The sequence below is a fragment of the Centruroides vittatus genome, unplaced genomic scaffold (genome assembly GCF_030686945.1).
Source record: "Centruroides vittatus isolate TY-2023 unplaced genomic scaffold, ASM3068694v2 contig_784, whole genome shotgun sequence".
NCBI lineage: Eukaryota > Metazoa > Arthropoda > Arachnida > Scorpiones > Buthidae > Centruroides > Centruroides vittatus.
Genome location: NW_027122505.1, coordinates 704,490 through 727,393, shown reverse-complemented (window position 1 = coordinate 727,393; position 22,904 = coordinate 704,490). Strand labels below are relative to the sequence as shown.

At 33.4% G+C, this 22,904-nt stretch overlaps 1 protein-coding gene across 1 annotated transcript; it reads left to right on the top strand.

Annotated features, from left to right (window-relative positions):
- Positions 1-4,657: 4,657 nt before the first annotated feature.
- LOC136981630 (probable glutamate receptor) lies at positions 4,658-9,420 on the top strand. The gene is made up of 11 exons (XM_067277962.1): positions 4,658-4,693; positions 4,762-4,934; positions 5,011-5,115; positions 5,183-5,362; positions 7,749-7,855; positions 7,931-8,018; positions 8,105-8,263; positions 8,334-8,469; positions 8,534-8,763; positions 8,836-9,101; positions 9,174-9,420. Exons 2-11 carry the CDS (start codon positions 4,806-4,808, stop codon positions 9,418-9,420), a joined length of 1,647 nt encoding a protein of 548 aa, XP_067134063.1. The 5' UTR covers positions 4,658-4,693; positions 4,762-4,805.
- The last annotated feature ends 13,484 nt before the right edge of the window (positions 9,421-22,904 follow it).

Here is a 22,904-nt window from a genome sequence, read left to right as displayed (position 1 = left end):
CAAAACATAATAAACACCATCCTAAGTTGTCCAAAGAAAGGCTGACTCTTCCTTGTAAAGGAGGAGGATGGGGCTTCACACACATCTTAAATCTTCATTACAAACAAATAGACATTGCAAGAATTCTACAGAAAACATCACAATTGAATAAAACTGTAACTCTTTCAGACAAAAACAATATACCATTAAACATATTTTTCCATTGGAGAATTATGTTCTAAAATTTATGGGTCATTCCAATTACCCTGCATAACTTAGCATTGTATTTTAGAAAAAGCAGCAATTACCTCAGAGAAAATGTGTGTGTACGTGCATATTAGTCTCCGTATTACCGCTCGTATTCATAGATAGGTACTCGAATAATCTAGAGTTGACTATATTTCCATTTGTAGGGAATATAAAACTTCAAACAAAACATATCAGATTAATGTTATAACATAGGGTTATCATCATTTAAACCTCAAATCAGTTTGTTTTTTTTTTTTTTTCATTTAAAAGATTTAATGTAGAAAAATAAAACAATACAAATAATACAGAATATTTACTACAAACTGTGAATGAATGATTCTGTAAATGACTCTATTAAACATTTGTTTAAAGTCATAAATTAATTTGAAATATTTTCATAGTGATCTAGTCATTAGAGCTAAACGTTCACATACATCCTACTAAATATCAATAATTTTTCCTATGTACATTTACTTGTATAATTTAACTTTTTTTTATATGTATATTTTTATACCCATATGAAAATAAATTGTACTTGTACGTGAAGTACTGTAATTCTTTTTGAATTATAGAGAATAAATGTCAATTTAATGATATACAAGCTCAAAACGTGACTATTATTATATTAATGTTTCAAATGGATAAATGTGAAACTTGTTTAGTTATCAAACAATGCTTAATGATTTTGAAAATAATGTCAGAATGTTTTTATTTCATATTGATTCTTATTATAATTTTGTTTTAAAATGAACATTGTTAAATTAGGAAATAACTTCAAAAGAAAAACTTTGAATAATTATTTAAAATGTAGTTTTTTTTTTTTCCCCTTATGTAGAAATACATAAAGTATTAACTGATATGAAGTATTGTATTTTTCAGAATTTAAGATGTTTTTAGAAATTTGGTGATTATATTTTGAAGATATTTCTGCTACTATATGTAAGATTTATGAAATTATTCAATCACTTCATTATTAATACTAATTATGAGTTTATTGTAAGAACTTTACTAATACACTTTACAGTATAGAAATGATATTTCACTGTAGGATTATGACAGCGTCTGAAGAGTTCTTTCGATTTTAAAATTAATCTGAAAGCTGCTGCTATTATTTTTTTAAATTATGATTTTACTAATAAACATGAATAAGTTTGGAGATTTTACCAAATTTGAAATTCAAAGTATTAATCTTACGCTCTGGAAAATACGGTACTACTTGAGCAAATATATATTTTAATATATTAGCTTTTGCTTTTATAATTATTTTTATAGTATTTTTCCCTGTTTATGAAACAATTATTAAGTTTAAAACATAAGTATTAATTAACTTTATAAATTTCACTGTGTTATTTTATTTTCTCTTTTATTAATAATAATGGATATGAAATCATTAGAGATTAATTCGGTTAATTTACATGTAAAATTTATTTATTTACTTATGTGTATTATCTAATTTACCATAGTTTATTATTATATAAAGTAATAATGGATACATTATTAAATATGATTTATTTCGTACGTTTACCAAGAGTTATTTGTCAATGAAATTTTTGTCAATTTACACATTCGAAATATATAAAATGTATCGGTTATAAAAGTGCCTCAAGAACAAAAGTCTACGAATGAAATTTTATGTTGTTGGTAGTATTTGAGATTTAGTTGATGATAAACTGAAATTCAGTTGTATTCATATAAATGATGATGTAAATAAGATATAAATAAAGCAGTTCTTTTTTTAATTTAACTACTTATTTATTTGAAAACTCTACATTTATACTTTGCTGAAGGAATATTCAGTAAAAGATACATTTTATTTTAGAAATTAATGTCATTTGCCAGTTTATTAGCTGAATAATTAAGGATTGCTTTATATGATGGAAATTGAAATATATTCACCTATAAATAGCCAAAAAAATATTATAAGAGAACTGTTTACATTTGTACAAGGTGAGTCAAAAGTCCTTTGCACTCTTTTCATTCCAAAAGTATCTATTTTGTTTATGTAGTTAAATAGGAAGTCAAGGATGATCTTTGATGATCATTTTTAAGATCACCCATGCCATAACTTTCCAATGAGTAGAGGTAACATAAAAGTTTCAATGACAAAGAGCACCATTTAATTAGTCTAAAACAATTTTCTGCATTCAAATAAATACATTTAGGGCTGCTCCTCCATTTTGAAAACGCAGTGGTCGAGTAGACATAATTCACTTATTGTATTCGAATTAGTGCCTGGGCACTTAATTTTTATTGTTGATTATTTTGACTATTGTATTTCATTTTGTTACAGTACAGTAATTCACTTAATACAAAATTATATACATATTTATAATCGTACAGATAGGTCAAAAACCCCAAGAATTATTTGAGAGGTGGTCTGTTTCCATTATGTCAGGTCCTGTCCCTCACCACCAAGGTTACCCCATTGTGGTCCTGGAAAACATCCCTGTTAGTGTCCACAAGGCAGAAAGAGTTAAAAAGAAATTATTCATTTGTGTTCCACTTTGTAGAGTCAGTGTTAAATTTTAACTTTTGTACACTTATAGACTAATCGATATATCAAATAAGAGAATTGTTCAGAGAATAAACTGCTTCGTGAATATTAATACAATAATATTTATATACCCTGAATACTTAGCAGGTGTTAATTAGCATTTAACGGCAGAAGTAGATTAAATTATTATGTAAAGAGTTTTCGTTTGTTTTTAACTGTCCTGTGGGTACTAGGAGGGAATTTTTAGAAAGACCATTATGGGTTCGACCAGGTCCCACAACGTGACGGCCGGATGTTGAGGGATGGGGCCAGATATATCCAAACTCCCAGAACAGTAAGTCGTTACCTTAACCATTCGACCATATAAAGAGCTTCTAATACAAATAGATCTTTCAGAGACATCAGAACTCCTGACGAAATTCGACTATCGAAGCCATAGAGTTCAGCTTTTATTGGATTTTCATTAAAAAGAATAATTTTTATATTGTATTTAGAAGTACAGTAGACACTCGATTTAATGGACAAAAAGTCTGTCCTAAAGGAAAAATTTATCACCACCTTTTATTCAGGGGTAGAGCAAGCTAAAACATGGTGTCAGCGAGTCAGTAAATATATATTATTCAATGTACTGTACATAATAATTTATTCATACTTATACATTATAACATTTAATACATGTAAATTCGTTATTAATACGTTTTTAAAACAAACTTCCGTTCCTCTCGTAACGCTCTGTAAAGCCGCTGCACATATCCACGCCCAAAAATACTTAGGAACACCCTCGATCCCCCTTTAATTGTACTTAGGAATAATCCACATCACGGATACTGAACGTTACATTATTTAATTAATTAATTACATGTATAATGTAGAAATCAGTGATATAAACAGTACGGTTTTTTATGCAACACTTCAGAAAAAATGAATCATTCTGTTACCCAAGACCCTAGCATTAAGTGACGTCTTTGTAAACATCCCCACCCCCTTGTAACGATTGACTTCATATTCACCCATCCATATCTGCATTACGTTATTTATGGACAGCCCTTATAATTTTTCTGATACAAAATATACACGAAATGAACCACTTAGTTATCTTTTATCTTTATTGTTAGTCTTTTCTTGACTAGTGATGATTATTTATAATCCTAATTATATGGCTTTAAACGACAGTAATTTTATAGTATTGTAAATTATCGATCGAACGAAGTGACAATAGGAATTTTTGGAACATGCGTGACTAAAAATATCGGTGTCATACATTTAATGATTTTCATTACAAACACGTTGTTTTGCAATATAATTTGTAGTTATTGTATGTATCTAGAACGTCACTGAACAATCAATGACTTTTTATTGTTCAAATTAAGAAAAACAACTTAATGATATAATATTTATTTATTTAGTATTTTTGAATATCTCTTCCACCCTGTGGGCACTAAGAAGGTCTTTTGTCTTACCCATCGCTGGTTAGGCCAAGCCCACATTTGGGGCCCGACATATCCGCCATAAAAAATTTTTATGGTCTCCAGAGTGGTAAACTAACGCCTTAACCGCCTCGAAATCGCCATGTTTTTTTCTTTAGATGTTTAATGGTAAACATGTCGAAAGTTTTGACTTCCTATTATTTGAATCTATAGTTAAAATTTGCAACTAGCAACACGAAATTGTGTGTGGCGAGCATATAATACTGGAAACATCGATGTAAACACATCAATCGACAACATTGCATGCTTAACAATGTCATTTATCATCTCGATTTGTCTAGCGTATCTCTTCTACTCAACAGGTAAGTCTGTGTGAGCTCATTTCCGAAAACCTTTATTTATTTAAACCAGTTCTATTTTTATTCAGAGGGTTGCGGATGCGATTTTTGGAGATCTCTTAATCATTTATCAGAATTTTTATACGATATCAAGCTGTATTTACTTAAAGATGTAGAAGTCATTTATGTATTCGAAAAGAACTGCGGTAAGTTAATATGTCAGTCATATGATAATTACACTATTATACTAAATAGTAATAATATATCATTTTAGTTTTATACGATGCGATTAACACTTTACATGACAAGAACATCACGATGATGTATTTCGCATTACAAGACGATGAGAAAATTCATCGACTATCTTCTAGTTTGTTGACTATGAATAAGCCTGCTACCCCTATCTACATTATACTATTCCATTGCCCATCATCTTTCATTCATATGGTAAAAATTTTGTAAAATTTTGATCATTACAAGATACGTATTTACAATATTTATCAGAATTTATCATGATATCTAGATAAAAAGCTCAATTATTGCACTTCCTATGATACGTTGGTTACTGTTTCACACTGAAGATTATTCACAATACAATTGCAAAGTGGGAAAAATCTCTGTAAATAATGTAAGTTATGTTTTTATACAAATAATAAAATATTAAAAATGAAGCTAATTCCTTTTATTCTTTATAGTTTTCTGATATTTACTTCATTAAAGGACCTGTAATCATGAATAGAAAATGTAACCGATTATATTTATTAGCCGAGTGGTCTTATACCAAAGGAATGAATTCAAATTCTGTTGTAGGTCTGATGGATTCTACTAATGGGACTTTTTTAATGGGTCAAACATTAACCGCTGCAACATTAAATGTAAGTTTTTCATAGATTTTAGGCTCCTAATTAGGTGTTATACACGTGAAGAAAATACGAAAAACTTCACGTGGTCAGCCCGTTGATCAAGCCGAACCCCAGTTGTAACTGCTCTGTATAACGTTTATTTACGATATTATTTAATAATGTTAATGTAATAAATACAGAAGAATGTTTTAATGCTATATTGTATTGAAACTAGTGGGTAGAGTATCGAGTACGTGCCAGAGTTATACTCGAAAATAACAATACTGATCACTTCTTCGTGCTCACTGGAGAGACACGCCTCTAGGATTATTCTATGGTATCCAAAAGGATGATATGTCTTTCAAAGTTGAAACATGTCCTTCTTTTGGACTAGATAGAGAACAAGCCTTTCATTTTGACTTTAAAAATATCCTTCCTCTATTTTACCATTACTACACATACGCCATATAGTATATATTAGACGTCATAATATTTATAACAGAAATATAAATACATTAGAACCAGGGCCGGATTTACGTAGTGACATTTGGGGCCGGTGCCCAGGGCCCCCACAAAACTATGTTTAAACATAATTTTTTTCCCCTATTACTGCGACATCCTAGTGTGGCCTAATCATGAGGGTCACAGGCAAAGAAAACCAAACCCGAGAAGAAAAACCTATAAAACATCGGAAAATTTCGGGGAAAAATTTTACATAGGTATTTTTCAATTAAATTAAAATAATTAGTTTTACACAATAAAATATATGTATGTTTACAATAACCTTATTTTAAAATGAAATTTACAACTTCCTAGTTGAAATCTAGTTGGAAGTACAGTATTTTGTGTAAATTTTCTAAATCATCAAATTTGCCTACTCTTAAAGGGGGGCGCCCACCGAATTTGTGCCCAGGGCCCCTGGATTGGTAAATCCGGCCCTGATTAGAACTGTTCTTAGGCTTTTTTTTAAAACTCTTTTACCCTTATGGGTACAAAGGATCTTTTTTAACAAGTCCATTACATCCAGGTTCATAATGGGACGACCGGGTGATTGGGATGGGGCCCGATATAGTGTTCTTAGGCTTGGATCCACCAGTGGCCGAATAGATAAAACCACTGAAGTCGTGGGTTTGCGCTTTACCAATGGGCTGGCCACATGGAGTTTTTCGGGTTTTCTTTATATGTCAAACATCTAAATATAAAAAATCAAATAACTAACACCCTATTTGTTGCTGAGGGAGTTTAATAAATAGACAAAATGAACGTTTTCGGTCTATTCAATAGACCATCATCAGGTTAGAACATTTCTTAGAATTTTGTACAAATTCGAAGCTCAAAATTCTAAGAATTGATAAAGGGGTTATTAAAAAAGAAAATAAAGCAGGAGTTTATAGGATCTTCTACGAGAACCAACAGTTAAGGATAAAAAAGGAATACATAGGAGTTACAACAAGAAACCTTGAAGTAAGGATCAGAGAACATAAATATGATGATAGAAAAGGATCTAATACAACGGTATTGGCCCAGATGGCTCAAGCCCAAGGATACGTGGTTCGGTGGGAGGAAGTGGAGATCGTCTAACAAGTACTCTCTCCAACTTTAGCGAAAACTGCCGAAAAAATGGAAATTTACAGGAGCAAACTTGAAGAAGGATGCATTAACGCCAGAGATGTGGAGGGTCTTCCCTCAGCATGGAAGTTTGCCATTAAAAAGCTTACAAGTAGCACATGAACTGAAGTTTGATCCATAATCGCTTTAAGAAAATTAGTAACTACTATTTGGTTTTGGTAGATTGTATTAATGTTTAGCCAATGTAGTATGTTATTTTATTTTTACACTTATGTACCATTTACGTTTTAATTTTTATTATAATTAGTTGAGTTGTTAACGGTTTTTTGGTATTTTCGAATTTTATACGTCATGTTCCATTTATAATGTATTTTATTTTCATATGTTCTAACCTGATGATGGTCTATTGAATAGACCGAAAACGTTCGTTTTCTTTTTATTAAAAACTCCCTCAGCAACAAATAGGGTGTTAGTTACTTGATTTTTTACGTTTTGCTGAGTACGATTTTGTTCAACATCTAAATATAGGCCATTTTCTTATAGAAAGTCCTCCTGGAAGGCTCTGTCATCCTTGGCAGATCACCCCTATGTTGTGTTGCCTTATCCCACAATTTTAGTCCTGCCCCAGAGGCTAAAATTATTCGGAATGTTCCTGCCTAACGTTCTGTTTAATGCTATGCGGTCCTGTGTCAACTGTTTCAATTTACTCGTGTTTCTTTTCAGTGTCTGTTTTGATGGTATCGAGACAATGAATCTTATACAGAAACCTTTCCCAGTTATCGCGAATATACGATTTATTTTCTAATATATTTTGAATATTTTTCTCATAAATATATATTTTTTCCAATAGGTGTATCCATTTTTTTCTAAAACGGAAAACTTTTTCATGAATAAAGAAAATTTTAGTGGAATTGATTTTCAAACGTTTCATGCACTTTCACAGCGATTTAAATTTAAGTAAGTATTATGTGTATTGTGATTTTTAAAATTTTATTTTCATTAAAGTTATTGTAATATTTATATTTTTCATAGTTATGAAGTTATATTAACACCAGATCGTCAGTGGGGTAGAAAAAACAATAACAGTTGGAGCGGAATGATAGGAATGGTGCATCAGCAGGTAAATCATCTCAATAATTAATTCCATAACGAAAAGATGGCATACATAATTTTATATTACACATTTACATGTAAACATTTCCATAGAAAGCAGATGTTGCAATGACTGATCTTAGCATTACAGCTGAAAGAGAACAGGATATAGATTTCACTTATCCTTATTTTTTTGATCCTGTTTGTTTTGTTGTGAAATATCCTAAAGAAGTATCTACATCGATAGTTCTTTTGCAACCTCTTAAATTTGAAGTAAGTTAATTTATAAGATTAAAAATTGAAAGAATCTGTTACTAAATACATATATTATTGTTTGAAAAAGGTTTATCTAGCTTCGGTTTTCACTATAATAGTTATGTCTATTGCTATCTACTTCGTCAGTTTATACGAATCACCTTTAAGAGGATGGTCTTTGCTTGATGCCATATGGTATCTTTATGGGGCAATGAGTTTTCAAGGTAATAGCATACCATTTCTTTAAATAATTGCTTTAAAAAATGTATTTATTTTGATTTCATTTAGGAGGCACGCTATTTATTCCAAATTCTGACAGAATAAGAATTATGGTAGCTACGTGGTGGATATGTTGCATGATTGTCATGACTGGTTACAGTGGAACACTAATATCTTATCTTAATGTTCCGCTAATTAGAGATGGTATTGACACTGTTGAAGAATTATTAAATGCTGTTGAAAATGGAGAAATTAAAGCTGGAACCATTGATGGAACATCCATTCTTAATAATATTTTGGTAATCAAAAGATAAACTAAGATTGTGATCCGTCATCGGATAAAATGTTTAATAGTTCAAAAACCTTTACAGATGGCTACTAAAGAGAAAAAGGAATTTTATATTCTGGGAAAGTATATATCAAGTGACCCAGAAGGTACAATAACCAAAAACGTGGAAGAAGGCATGAAACGAGTGTATATTCATCAATACGCTTTGATATTTCCAAAAGGACCATTAGAACCCATTGCTGCAAAAATGGAAGATCAGTTCTTGTTTTCTGAAGATCATTTGTTTGTTACCTGCTATGCTATTGCCATGCCAAAAGGTTCTCCATTGAAGAAAATCTTCAGATTACCGTACGAATTCTTATACTAATTAGTCAACTATTGTTAAGTTATATTGCTTAATTTTAATTACATTGTTTGTAGGATTCTTCGAATTATGGCGGGTGGTTTAATACAAAAATGGAATGGAGACCTAATTAACGCGAAACGAATCCTGGAATACAAAAGTACTGTTAATAACGATCGTAGGATGGAAGCTATGACGTTAGAAGATTTGAGAGGTGCTTTGGCCCTTTTAGGAATTGGATTATTAATTTCTTTTATTATATTCTTAATGGAGATATTTATGAATCGCCTGTGCAATAATTCTAGATTTCAAAATTCTTTCTAAATGAAAAACTACTGTGTCTAATTTTGCATTGTTTTATTGAAAAACTAAATAATTTAGATCTTGGATAAATACATTAAGTAGTCTTGCATGTATACGTAGTGACCATTACATAAAATACACTTTCATTTTTACTAGTGATGGATTGTTTGAATGAATGATAACTGATCATGCGAAATATCAATGCTTTTTTTAATCTTAAAATAACTTGCCACAAAGTTTCAAAAATATCTTAGTCCATAATCGAAATTTTGTACTAAGAAATTTTCTTCCCAAATATTTAGTGTTTGAAAAAGTTTAACAGAAATTATATGTATTAAAAATCAACTTTAAATTTCCTATATTTTAAATGTAGCCTTAATTACTGTGTTAAGAAAGAAGCGCACATAATAAAATATTACGTGTTATTTCAATAAATGTTTTTCTATATAACTGGTTTCTTTTGTAATTTCATTTTATGCATTTAAAAACATCATGCCGAGAAGGGGGTCCATGACCTTTACCTGGCTGGAAAAGGGGGTATTGAGAACCCGTTTTAAGATATAACCGTTCTAATGCTTTATTAATGTTTACTGATAAAGGATAAAAAGTTTTATAGCTGTAAATTCTTTAATTGTTTGTATACAAACAATACCGCCTATTGAAAGTCAATTAGTATTATTCTAAAACTCAATTAGGATGGAATGAAGATAAAGAAACGAAATTTGGCACGGCACCAAAGAGCAGTGCATCTTTCCGGGAATAGAGATTGACAAAGAGAAGAAACAGCTGACTACCCATCGATTTTGATACGCCTGCATATGGTGAAACCACATTGAATACAAGTAAATACTATGAGTGAAATGTGCACAATACATCTGATTCTATTTACTTATTTTGTGGATCTCCATTTCCTGTACGAAGAATAAAAGAGCACAAAAGGAACGTACGGAATGCGTCGCTGTTCTAGCGACGTATGTTATAGCAGACCGGACAGAGGTTACAGCAAAAATAATACAAAAGATTCAGGACAGGAGACGTCTTAAATACGCAGAAGCATGGTATTCGCGTTTTTCATGAACTATAGAGGGCGTTGAATTTTTACAAAATGACTACTTTATCTGGGTCGCTTGTAACTAGTAATGTAAAATTAATCATATATTACTGCCCGATATAATGATATATGCTGCTTGTAGCCGTTTATCGAGAAATTTTATAGTAGCAGAACAATTATTGCTAGCGGGATACGTCATTATGTGGTATCGAAGCAAGTGAGCGAGATCGTTCTATGCATATTTGTGCCCTTTGTGTTAAAAACATCAGCTTTGACATTGTCCTATCAGGGTTAGATTTACAAGTAAAAAGCTATGTAAATTGTTGCTTAGGCTTCGACTTTCAAGGAGCCTCAAACATTTGTACAAACAAAAAAAAATTAAAGTCGAATTTTGTAATAAACATTTTTTTACAAACCAACAAAACATACTTTACTTTTTATTTTGTGTAGTATTTCGTTAATTTTTTTCTAAGAATTGACGTAAGGTCTTTTTTTTAAAAAAAAATGATAAAACCAATTTTAAAAAAAATTTTTAATGGAATGGGTATAAAAATTTAATTAAATTCAGTTACAAAACAGAAGACTAGTGAAACCTCACATCTTTTTCTTCCAATAACCGTGTTGAATCAGAGAGACAGTCTGATTTAATTTTTTTCTTTTTATGATTGACTTCCAAAATTGTGAAGGGTTGGTAAGGGGACTTACATTCAGCTTAAGGCTTCGAAATGCTTAAATCCGACCCTGTGTCCCACACAAAATAACTGGCATTTTAACTTTAAGAAAATATCTTTTAAAATTGACAGCATAACTTGTTCGTGTAAAATTGGACAATCGGGAAACTGCCAATTCTTAAGTCTAATTCACTCTTTCACAATTCGGAGAAGCTCATAAATATAACCGACCGATTTCCGAATAATCATCTGTTTTTCGTGTTAGAATAGACGAAAACTTATATTAGGCTCCCGTAAATCTTTGAAATTTCAATTTGGAACGCAACAGAAACCTTTGCTTTTTCTATTGTTATTCATGTTTACTGCTGATAATACACAAGAATTAATCAAACGACCCGAATAGAATAGTTTTGTTTTTAAACACCAGAGGGCGAGCATCCGGTGAAAAATGCGAATAGTCACAAGAAAAATCTAGCAGGACAGGCTATAAACTTTAGAGAGCTATGAACTCTATAAAATCTCAGCAGCATGGAGAGCGGCATGACCGAAAACGTTAGATGCTGTAATAAAATAGACTGCATTTTAATGGTTTGTAAGATTTAGTTATTTATTCGTAAATGCAGTTAGAGAAGATTGTAATGTTAAATTGTTCAATTTAAGGCTTTTTATGCAGGAGAAAATGTACTTAACCTCCTATGAAGTAACACTCTTCATGGTAAAAATTGCTGAAAGGTCAAGAAAATCTCTTAAAATTTGTATTTTAGCATACAATTTATTTAATCTTACGAGTTTTATAGTAAGAAATAGAAAGGATATTTGAGTATAATCATATTTTACTATTTTATATTGAAAATAATAATGTTTATGGTAAAAATTTACAAATAATTTCTATTGGTAAATTTTGAAAGAAGTTAAATATTGAAACTTAGATCATAAGAACAAGAACATTGATTCTAAGTATAAAAATTAACGGTTAATGTGAGCCTAGGTATACAAATATGGCGGCGCTTCCGGTAACCTCGATGGCAAGTGTTTTTAAAAAAGAAATGTAGATGGCGCTGATAGTAATGATGCCTTCGTATGCAAATATCCATCAAAGAATTCCGTTCAGGAAACATGAGGGATAATGTGAATTTCGAATTTTGGTTACGATGTAGACTGATTATGTCCAATACGTTGTTAATTTTTTAAAAGTGTCTGTGTTTTTTTCAAAGGTTGTACGATTTACTCGAAGTCTAAAGTTATCGAGGAGGAAAGTTTGTCAATGGTAATTAACATGATAAACGTGTCATTAATGTGTTTAATGCGTGTTAAATGTCATAAAAGTGTATTAAAGGTGTGTTAATATTGTGTAAGCGAGGTAAAAATTTTGTAAAGGGTTTATATGTGGTTCAAATTTGCGTTTAAAGTGTGTAAATGTGTAAATGTGTTTAAAAGTGTGCAAATGTGAGCTAAATGTGTTTAAATGTGCGTTTATAGTGTGCAAATGTGTGTTAAACGTGTTAAATTTGTCATAACCAAGGATATGTAATAGTGATTTCCGATACGAAAGACAACGTGAACGACACATCGAAGGCTAGGTGGCCGTGGATCGCAGGTGCCAACCTCTATGGAGACGCTGCCTATCGTAGATGAAAAGTCGAGAGATGTGAATTGTAAGACTGCAGTTCTTAAGAGGAGTAAAATTTATGTACAGTACAATACAGACGAATTTTCTTCGAACCACTGATGTATAGAATCTCGTAATTCACTTCGTCCATGCATCGATTGAATTTATAGGTAGTATGATGACTTTTTTTATTTTTCGTTTCTGGTCCAAGAGTAGGAAAAGTAACCAAAAGCAGGGGGAAAAGTAAGTAGCAAATTTACGTTTTAAAAATGTCTTAATTTTAAAAAAGATTAAATATAGGCGCGTTTATGTTATTGTCGACGGTCGCCATCTTGTTTGCACATTTGCGTGTGCAAACAAGATGGCGGCCGGAAGCGCCGCCATTTTTGTATACCTAAGCTCACATTAACCAAATTAACAATAGAATAAATGAACAGACAATATCAGAAAGTCTTAATGAGATACAAACACTCGTATAATCTGTTTTACAGAATATGAAATTAATTATACAATAAAAAATAATTAAATTTGGAAATATTTACAAACATATATAATACAATATTATATTAAAATAATTTCTTACAAATACATTTAATATTTACGAAAAAAGTCTTCCAGATATTTAATGGCTTTCCAAGAACCAACTGCAGATACGACTAAAGAATTTCTTTCTGAACTTCTAATAGTTAAGGATTTTAAATCGACCAACAAACATAAAATATTTCTCAAAGTATTCATTTTTTTTCTTAAGTTCGGGAAGTATTTTACCCGGGAACTTAATGGGTTGTAATTCTACTAGTTCCGTTGATTGGTCGTACTGTTTAGTTTGGCAAAATACGGACGAATTGCCAGTTGCAGCCAAAACATTGTACGTGTCTTTGGCATAAGAAGAGATCCAAGCTAAATTTTTGGGAAGAGAAGAGTTATTTCTGACAGATTTTAAAATGTCCAAGCATAAATTAGCAATGCTGCCTTTCTTTACATTTGATTCTGCATCACCCGCTTCTCTTATATTATAATTCTTCTGTAAAATGCAGGGAAAGAATTCTGAAAGCCAAAGTTCGTTTTCTGGTTTGAATTCTTCGTTTCTGCTCATCCAGGGACCAATTAATCCATAAGCCGATGTTATTATATTTGGAGGAAGGGAAAAGTTCGATAGATCAAGTTCGTTTTCGACTTTCGTTTATTATCGATTGTAAATGATTGTCTAAAATTGTAATTATTGACGTTTGAAATGTTTTTGCTTTGGCCTGTTTTGCTTTTAAGTTAATCAAGTATTTTGAAACTATCCACGGAAAACCAAGGAATTATGTAGAATTGCTATTGTATGTAATAACGTACCATGCAGATGCTTTCTTCAATACAACGTCCAGTATGCTGGGATCTATCTTTTCAGTATCTGCTGAAATTCGTTTCTAAAACGCTTAAGCCATGTTTCTAGGGACTGAACAACGAGCTTTTCAGTATCGAAAGCATCGTGTCTTTGGGAATGTCTTTCGTGAAGGCTGCGAAATGCGCCAGAAATTGCCTCAGTTTCCGTTTGTACACCGTATCTCTGCCTCAAAACTTGAAGAAAATGATTATAGTATTGTCTGGAAATTCGTGCAGTTTCTTCGTACTCTTTCAAACCGGGATAAATTAAGTCGGGATCAATCTAAAATATCGATTAATTATTCCGTATTTGATAAGATTAAAAAAATATTTCGAATTCTCGCTTGAATGGTCTCGCTCTCGATTTTAAATGTAGTGATATTGAATTCTCTACAATAGATTTTAAGATTTTAACATGAAATAGTCGTTTAGAACTCAGGAGAGTGCTTCTCCGAGCTCTCATCCTATGACATTGATGAGCACATGCGGCAATAACTGTTGCACTGAAGCTGGACACGATCATAAAACCACTCATGAACAGAATTCTCAGAAGTCGTATCGTCGGCTCATTCAAAAACAGTTAGGAAAAGTAGGATACGCGGCGGAGAAGTTAAGGATAATGAACAAGAAATTACTGCTGACGTAACAATAATGTCAGCTCCTAAAGAGTCAAATTGGTCATTCGAGACAAATTGAAGGATCTATATCCAGTAGTAATGTCAATCCAGGATAACAAACTTGGAAGAAAACGCAAATTACTAGAAAATCTGATACGTCTTTTGGCAAAATGTCTAAAAAATCCAGTGATTATTCAAGCGGTTATAATGACAGTGATTCTGAGGAGAATGTTAAGACCGATTATACATATGCAAAAAGTTTAAGTTACAGAAGCCGCTAACTCCCAATAGAGGTATCACTCATCCAAACACGTCCCGTCCAAGTATTAGATCCGATGAGTCCACTCTCGGGATGTTATCCGATTTTATTACAAGTCAAATACTGTACTTCATTTAATAATTTCGCTTCTACGCCAACGAAATATTTTTACGGTCTTGATGATAATTATTCAGATAATGAAGACTTTCGAGAAAGCAAAGAAAGCTTTTTTAAAATGGTTGAAAGTACGTCGATTTTCCTGAAAATACTTACAATAATTAAGAACGTTACCGTGATTAAGCGCATTTTCAAAATGATGATATGGCTCTGGTTTCACGTGTGGAAGTCAATTTGTTTAGTTATCTGTTATACTATGTTGTTAAATACGTGGATAATACAGAGATTTTCGAAAGTAAGAAGATGGAAGAATTTACTTTTCCTACGTTTTCTGTTATTATTACCTTTATCACTTCTGGGCTATTTTAATTCCGAAGATGCCGTTTCAAATTCAGCTCGTCGCTGTCATCCTCATTTGTCAATTTTTCATTCTGGTCTCAAAATTCGATAGGAAAGAATGTTCTGGAGTGCATAATCTGAATCAAAATTCCTCAACATTCTGTTACTGAAATGGAATTCGGCAGGATAAAACAAAGTTGTCGTTGGAGTCGAAACTATCCTCCGAATCAATTTGGCGTCAGAAGGCGTTGTGTATTCGTTATCTTTTACACAAGCTTGATGTTCTGTTTGACAATACCAACGGTACATCGATTCGATTGCACTCGGATAGTGGCAGAGTACACCACGTTCTTGCAATTCTAATATATACTCCAACGCTTTCTCTAAGTAAATTGGATTTTCCTTGCATCCTTGTTTTATCTGATTAAAGAAGGTGTTCCAATGTCCTCTAGTTTGTTCTTGCAAGACAAAATTTCTATTAAGTATAGCGTACAAGTTATAAGTGCAATCGAAATTCGTGGGTTTGGCAATTATTTTACAGTAGTCATTTGTATGCAGCCATAGTGAATGGGCATTGCATTATTACACGAGTGAAGTCTGCTAACTATTTCTTTAACTAATTCTACATTTTGAATACGTAACATCAAGACTGTTGCTTTTCCATGTACTTCTTTATCGACAGAGTCGAAGGTTAGAACTCTTCTGCCCCTACAATACGCAACGGGGGGATATTTAACTTGTAGGAAGTGTAAAGCAGAGTCTTTCTTTATATTTAAAATAATTCTCCTTACGGAAGAATATTTTATTTTTAATAAATTCCCGTTGTCACCGTAAATATCTCTTTGGTGTCTCAATTCCAACTTTCGTAAGGTTCGGTTATCTGAAATATTGATAATATCGGTATGTAAAATATGTCTTAAGTATATTAAAATAAATGATCAACTTCGAGAAAGATCGTTATATTCACGTTATTAAAGCAATAATATAAGCGATCGACACGATAATTAATTGGGCTGCAATTTTCAAATCGCAGACCTATAAATTTTCACCCGTCGTTTGTCTTCGTGGCTATCTGTCCGTTAGTGTCGACAACGGAGTTAGAAGGATAAAAATGGACACCAGATGTGGAGAGATCAGGAGCGATCCCGATTAACTACATACGAACTTTCGTCCGGGACCGGAAGTCTCGTCATTTTTTTAAATTAAAAGATGATTAAAAATTGCATCCCGGCACGTTACAATAAATTATTGCTCGTTTAAATATCAAACGATGTTTTGCTACGATATAATGTTACGAGATCACCGGTGCTGTCTTATCCATTAGGCACTTTTAGGCACAATGTCTAGAGCCTAGGAAATTAAAAATTGAAAAAGTAGAAGTTAAGGAAATTAAAATAAAACATTAAATTTTTGCTCAGTCAGTTTATTTTATGTAGAATTTTCTACACTTTGCCTACAAAATCTCTATTAATTCTCTCAAATGGCAACTGTTTTAATATTTCACTTACTGTGGAAATATTACAATTTTATTTGAGACAAATTACATCTTAAATGATTTTTAATGCGATTTAATGTTGAAGAAGACCATTTTCCTTCAGAATTTGACCCTAAGATTGATTTGTACAGTACATTCGTATTACGAAAGCTGGACACTAAATTTTGCTTCTTTTGCAGCAACAATAATTCTTTGCAATCCGGAAATAATTTTAGAAAATAAAAAGAAAAAGATTACATTTAAAAAATTAAAAAGTGTCTAGGGCCTTCGAAAAGGTTAATGCGGCTCTGGAGATCACAACTTAATAACCACTCGATATTGTAGAAGAATATTATTTAATTTAATTACTAGATTTATTTATTACAAAAGTTTTTAGCAAATAGAGAAACAAATTAACTTTTTCCGCCCTGTGGGCACTAAGAGGGCCTCTTTTAGCGAGCTCATTATGGGTTCGGCCAGGACCACAATGGGGGCGGCCGGGTGGTGAGAACGGAACAGTGGCGTGCCGTCCATGGACGCTGTGGGAACGCCGCTTTCCTTGTATTTTCTGAAATATAAATACATGTTGTGAAGTTTCTTAAGAGTTTTTCTTTGGCTAAGATAAGCTTGGCACTTGGAAGCGGTACCCACAAGATTCTTACCTGTATTAACCTTACATTTCGCCTTTAATATATATCAGCGTTTCTCAAAGTGGGCGATAACCCTCCCTTGTGGGCGGCGAGTAAATCTAGGGGGCGCTGGAGGCAGGGTACTGAACGGTGATCAAAGGTAAAAGTTCCCTTTCCTCTGTCAAACGGATAAGATGAAACATTGCATTTAATGGTTTCCAGATGTCGAGAACAATGTACGGTAAGGGCACAAAGTGTGAGATTCATAGAAAAGTTTTCCTAAGAATATTTCCAATCCTTTCACACACGGGGGGTGTTGGGTATAACTTTATGGAACAAAGGGGGCGGTGAATCGAAAAAGTTTGGGAATCACTGATATATATATATATACGTAAATTACTTCATTCTACGAGTAAAAGCTGCACTGTCTCTCATATATTTATTATTTCAACAGACATTTCTAATAATTCAAACATCGAAGTCGTTTGAAATCCAAATTTACGAGAGTTTATTGCAGTTTCTTATTGTTATCGACCGTCCAGGTTTAATTTATAAGATCATCGAAAATTTCTTATAAGTAAATTAAAATATTTCACGAAATACAGTTCTCGAGATTAAGGAAAGACAGACAGCAAAACGGACGAACGAAGCACAGTGCGAATTTATAGGTCTACATTTTTTTTTTTTTTTTTTTTTTTTTCAAATTGCAGCCCAACAAAGATAAAGATTAAATAAATTAAAACTTAAAAGTACTTTCACTTACCTATTCAATCTCCAATTAATTATAATCGAATGTCAAGAAATAATATTCGGAGAATGGCTGTTTGAATTTTAAAATCGAACAATATTAGAACAACATTATTCGATTTTCAAATTTAGACAGATTAGTTCGATTTTTCTCGACCTTTCTTTAGAAATTTTCGCTCCCACGGACGGGTTTTTGTCAATATTCTGTAACTCTAAGAAGAATATATTTAGTTGGTTTACTAGAAAATCTCGTCGATTCGTTCTTTTGTTTGAGCGCCACGCAACTCTTGATTACTCACTCCCCCCCACACTATTGTTCAGCTTACATGTTCGGACATGTCGCGCGGAATCGACGCATAGCTACAATTTATTTTGTGTTATTTACTTCGTGTTTGTTATATCTACGGAGACTTGAGAGACTGTTCAATTGAAGAGGGTTCAATTGAAAAGGGGTTACACATTTTAGAAAATATAGACTCCAACGAAGAGCGCATTTCTTCTACAAAACGGAGAAATTAAAAAATTATTAGCATGCTACGAGGAAATTTTGCGGGAGAAAAACAATCTTTGAGCCGTCATACGAATTTGTTCGATTTTATGAAGCCTTCTACATCAAAATAACTTCGGTTTACGATTTTAATAATATAATTTGTTATATGTATTATCTAAGATTTTATTAAACATTTTTTCTAAATTATTGTTTTCTTTAGTCTCCGGCCCCAATTAAAAATAATTTGTATGTATTTATGTGCGAAATTATACCCCGACTTACGCGGTTATCGCTCGGTCCCACCTATCGCGTAAGTTCGGGGTATTACTGTATATTTCTAATTCTAAGAAGAATATATTTAGTTGGTTTACTAGAAAATTCTTCTATTTTTCAAAAATATGTTTTAGAATTTGCATTTAAGGATGCGACATACCCTCCAGTAGATTATAAGATTTGGAATTTCTTTTCGTTATTTGATTCTTTCTTCCCTTTGGATACCGAGAGAGCTTTTTAATTATATCGAGCGAGCTCTATGAAGGAACCGGTAGAGAGTTATTCGCCCGAATTTGATTTTTGACTCTCCAAAGCCATAAGCCCATTCCTTAACCGCCAATCGTCTACAAATATGTTAGAAATACGGAGAGACACAGCAGTGACTCCGCTGCGAGTAAAAAAAAAGTCACCGACTGCCTACATATAAGAATACGGGAGTCAGAATTGCCGATTTTGGCCCACCAGTGACCGAGTGGACTCCGTCTTCGCTCATGGCTGCGGAGACCAGAAACTAAACACTGGAGTTCGGTCGTGGGTTCACGCCCCGCTCGGACGGGCTGGCAGCTAGGAGTTTTTCCGGGTTTCCTCCTTGCCGATGACGCCTGAATAGGGGCCAGCTTCCGTCAAAGTCCTCCCGGAAGGCACTCTATCGCCCTTCTCGCGTACGGCCGTCTTCTATAAGGCCAACTCTTCGGTCGCCTAGCGATCACTTTCCTGTCTTTCGGAGTACAAGCGAATAGCAATAAACTCTTCTATGATCCGAATACCGAATTTCCGATATTAGGGGGTCGATTTCTCCGCTTCCCGAACGCCTACATTAATTCCGAATATCTCGTTCGAAAAATAATTCCTTTCTAATGTAGTGTGCAAAATTTCAAGAATTTCTATAAAGGGATTGCCGAAATATAAGCAACGGAAAAGCGCAAAGCTTCGTTTTTTGAACAAGACCAACGGGCGCCCGCGTTTTTAAAATTTCTTTCGTTGTAAAATTCGAACGCCGTAGGCCTTTATTGAATAAATGGATTTATCCTTTTTAAATTGTAAAATTCGGATATATCCAGAAGAAGGTCGATTAAGAAGCCCAAAACGTTATAGTAATAAACGCTGGAAGCTTGATAAATGGTTGTGTATTGTGGTTAACGAAAGGATTAAAAAATACTTAGTCTAAAAGAAAAATTATTATCATTAAGAATTGATAAGAAGACGGAAGATGCTTGAATTATTCTGCTGGTTGCAATATGTCAGTTATTGGCTTCTATCAGAAAGGCAGAGATTGCAATTGCATTCCACATCAATTCCATCCTAATAACCAAATTTATATGTTTCGTTTTTTTTTTTATTATTTTAAAAAGTAAATAATGCAGCCTATTAATAGACTACAACGTGCCACTTAATATAAAAACATAACATTATAATAAAAAAAGGTTTTAAATTGCAATTTACAACTTACGTTCAAGCGGTTTGGTATTCGAATCTTTCAACTCGATTCCGTGACGTCAAATCACGTTCGAAAATACATTCACGATTACCATCTATTTAACAGTTTGTTTTTTGTATATTAAAAAATCTGTAAAATATTAAAATACTTTTAAATATTCGCGCGATAATATTTTAAAACTTATAAACTCACCTGAAATAACTTTTATGCTTAAAGTGCCTCCTCTAGGCTTCGAAATATGCCGTTCGTTAAGCATGCTCTCTGCTCCGAATGTGACGTCGTGTATCGTTTCGACGAATTTCCAGACAGTTACTGTCATTTCTGTATAATTACACCTTCTTTCATTGAGTTTTTATTGATATGGTGCAACGATATTATCGATATCGCTACAAAGATCATAAGGTTACAGAATAAAATCGGGAGACGCGTATGTACAGTACAAATGCTTACAAAGGGGGACAGCGTACGTGGTAATACGGGGCATATAGAACCGGTAAGAAATATGTGAGGGAGTTGTCGGGTCTAGCCATAGGTCCTAGAATGCTAGGCAACGATGGTAGTTTGGCTTATATTTATTGATAAGTCTGATAAGAGCTCGGTAGTGTTCTTATTGTTGAGCGGCATTTTGTGATCGCGTGGCCAGTCGTTGAGATTATTGTGGTCAGTAGCTTAATTTCGATCAACTCTATTTCCAGAATGAGATAATTAAAAATATAATAATTTGTTTTTCCTGGGTTGGTAGAAATAGCGAAATTGCTAAATTCTTTTAAGATAGAAGTGGAATCTACCACGATTGGTTGAAAACTGTGTAAGTTGGTTTGATAGAAAGAATCGAGGGTTTTTGAGGTGATCGATGGCTGGAATAAATTTAAATGCCTGCTGGTTATGTTCAAATCAGCTACCATAAGTCATTTTCCTGCCGCAGCATGGATTTTATGGGTGAGAGGTGCTTTTTAGTGTAGCTCTAGTTATGATTAGTACTTTTGGTTGCCAGCTTAGCCAATTTATTGTCCCGTTCATTATTCTGGTGCTCGTTATGGGCTTTGATCCAGGTAAGGCTATAACTGTTGGATGAGTTTGAGATAATCCTGATGATGATGTTGGCAATCGTGTGAGTACAAATATTAAAGATTGACTGCAAAGAGGAAGTACTGTTTGTGATAATGGCGATTGTAGTTTGGTGAAGTACTTCTGTGCTTCAAAGGTTTTATATATTACCCACATCTCTGCTTGGAAGACACTGCAATCCGGGTGAAGACTATAGAGATTATAGTATAGTTCCTCTTGATCCTTATATGCAACAAAGTAACCATTACGTCATTTCTTGTCTTCGATTAATCCGTATAGATTTTTATTTGCGTGTTATCCTGGATATTTTGTTTCTGGTAAGTAACATTGCATGCATGTATGCAAAGGGTTCTGTATGGAATTGTGATTTCATAGTCTTCGGCAGTAATATCTTTTGTGTTGCTATGGATGTTTAAGGTAAGCCCTGGATTGCGTGCCGAAAAAAGATCGGCATGCCACGTTTGGAACGCGTATCAAGGGTTTTCCACCTCTGGCTTAGGCGGTTAAAGCTATGTTTACACGGTTGTTCTTCTTAGCCACAGCTCGCAGCTCGCTGTTCCAGTTATTTGTTATTAGTTGTTTCCAAACATTCTTCGAACAGTGTGTGTTTGCAGTGGCCGGATGGCCGAGCGGTTAAGGTGGCAGCCGATCGCTGTGGGGGACCCGGGATCGATTCCGAACGGGTCGAGAAATCCCCAAGAATTTTTCGGGGGGTGGTCCGTTCGGATATGTCGGGCTCCGTCCCTCACCACCCGGTCGCCCCATTGTGGGCCTGTCCGAACCCATTATGGGTGTACTAAATGAGGCTCTCTTAGTGCCCACAGGGCGGAAAGAGAGAAAAGAAAAAGTGCGTGTTTGCAATCTCAGTTAAAAAACTAGTTTATTTTCTTCGTGTTGGTTGAAAGCGCTACCCATTGAGAAGTATCGAATATATCGATTTTGACGCCATTGACCTAATACGATTGGTTTCTATTTCACGTCACACACGACCTGTACAAACTTCCGCAACGTGCGACAACAACGGCTCGGTTGCCGACGCAGCTATAAACACCAACCGTGTAAACAAAGCATTAAGACGCCAACAAACTGGGAGATCCGGAATCAAATCCGGGAAATCGAAAATCTCCAGAAATTTCTTGAGGGTGGTCTGTTACCGACATATTGGGCCTGTTCCTTCAAAACCTGGAGGCCTAGTCGAACATATGAACCCGATAAAAGATCCTACAAGGCGGAAAGAGGTTTAAAAAACTATATTTACTAAAATTATTTATTAAATTAATTTTTAATAACGAATTAATTTTAAAACTCTTCTGTTAAAAAAAATTAATGATAATATAACTCAATTATTTATA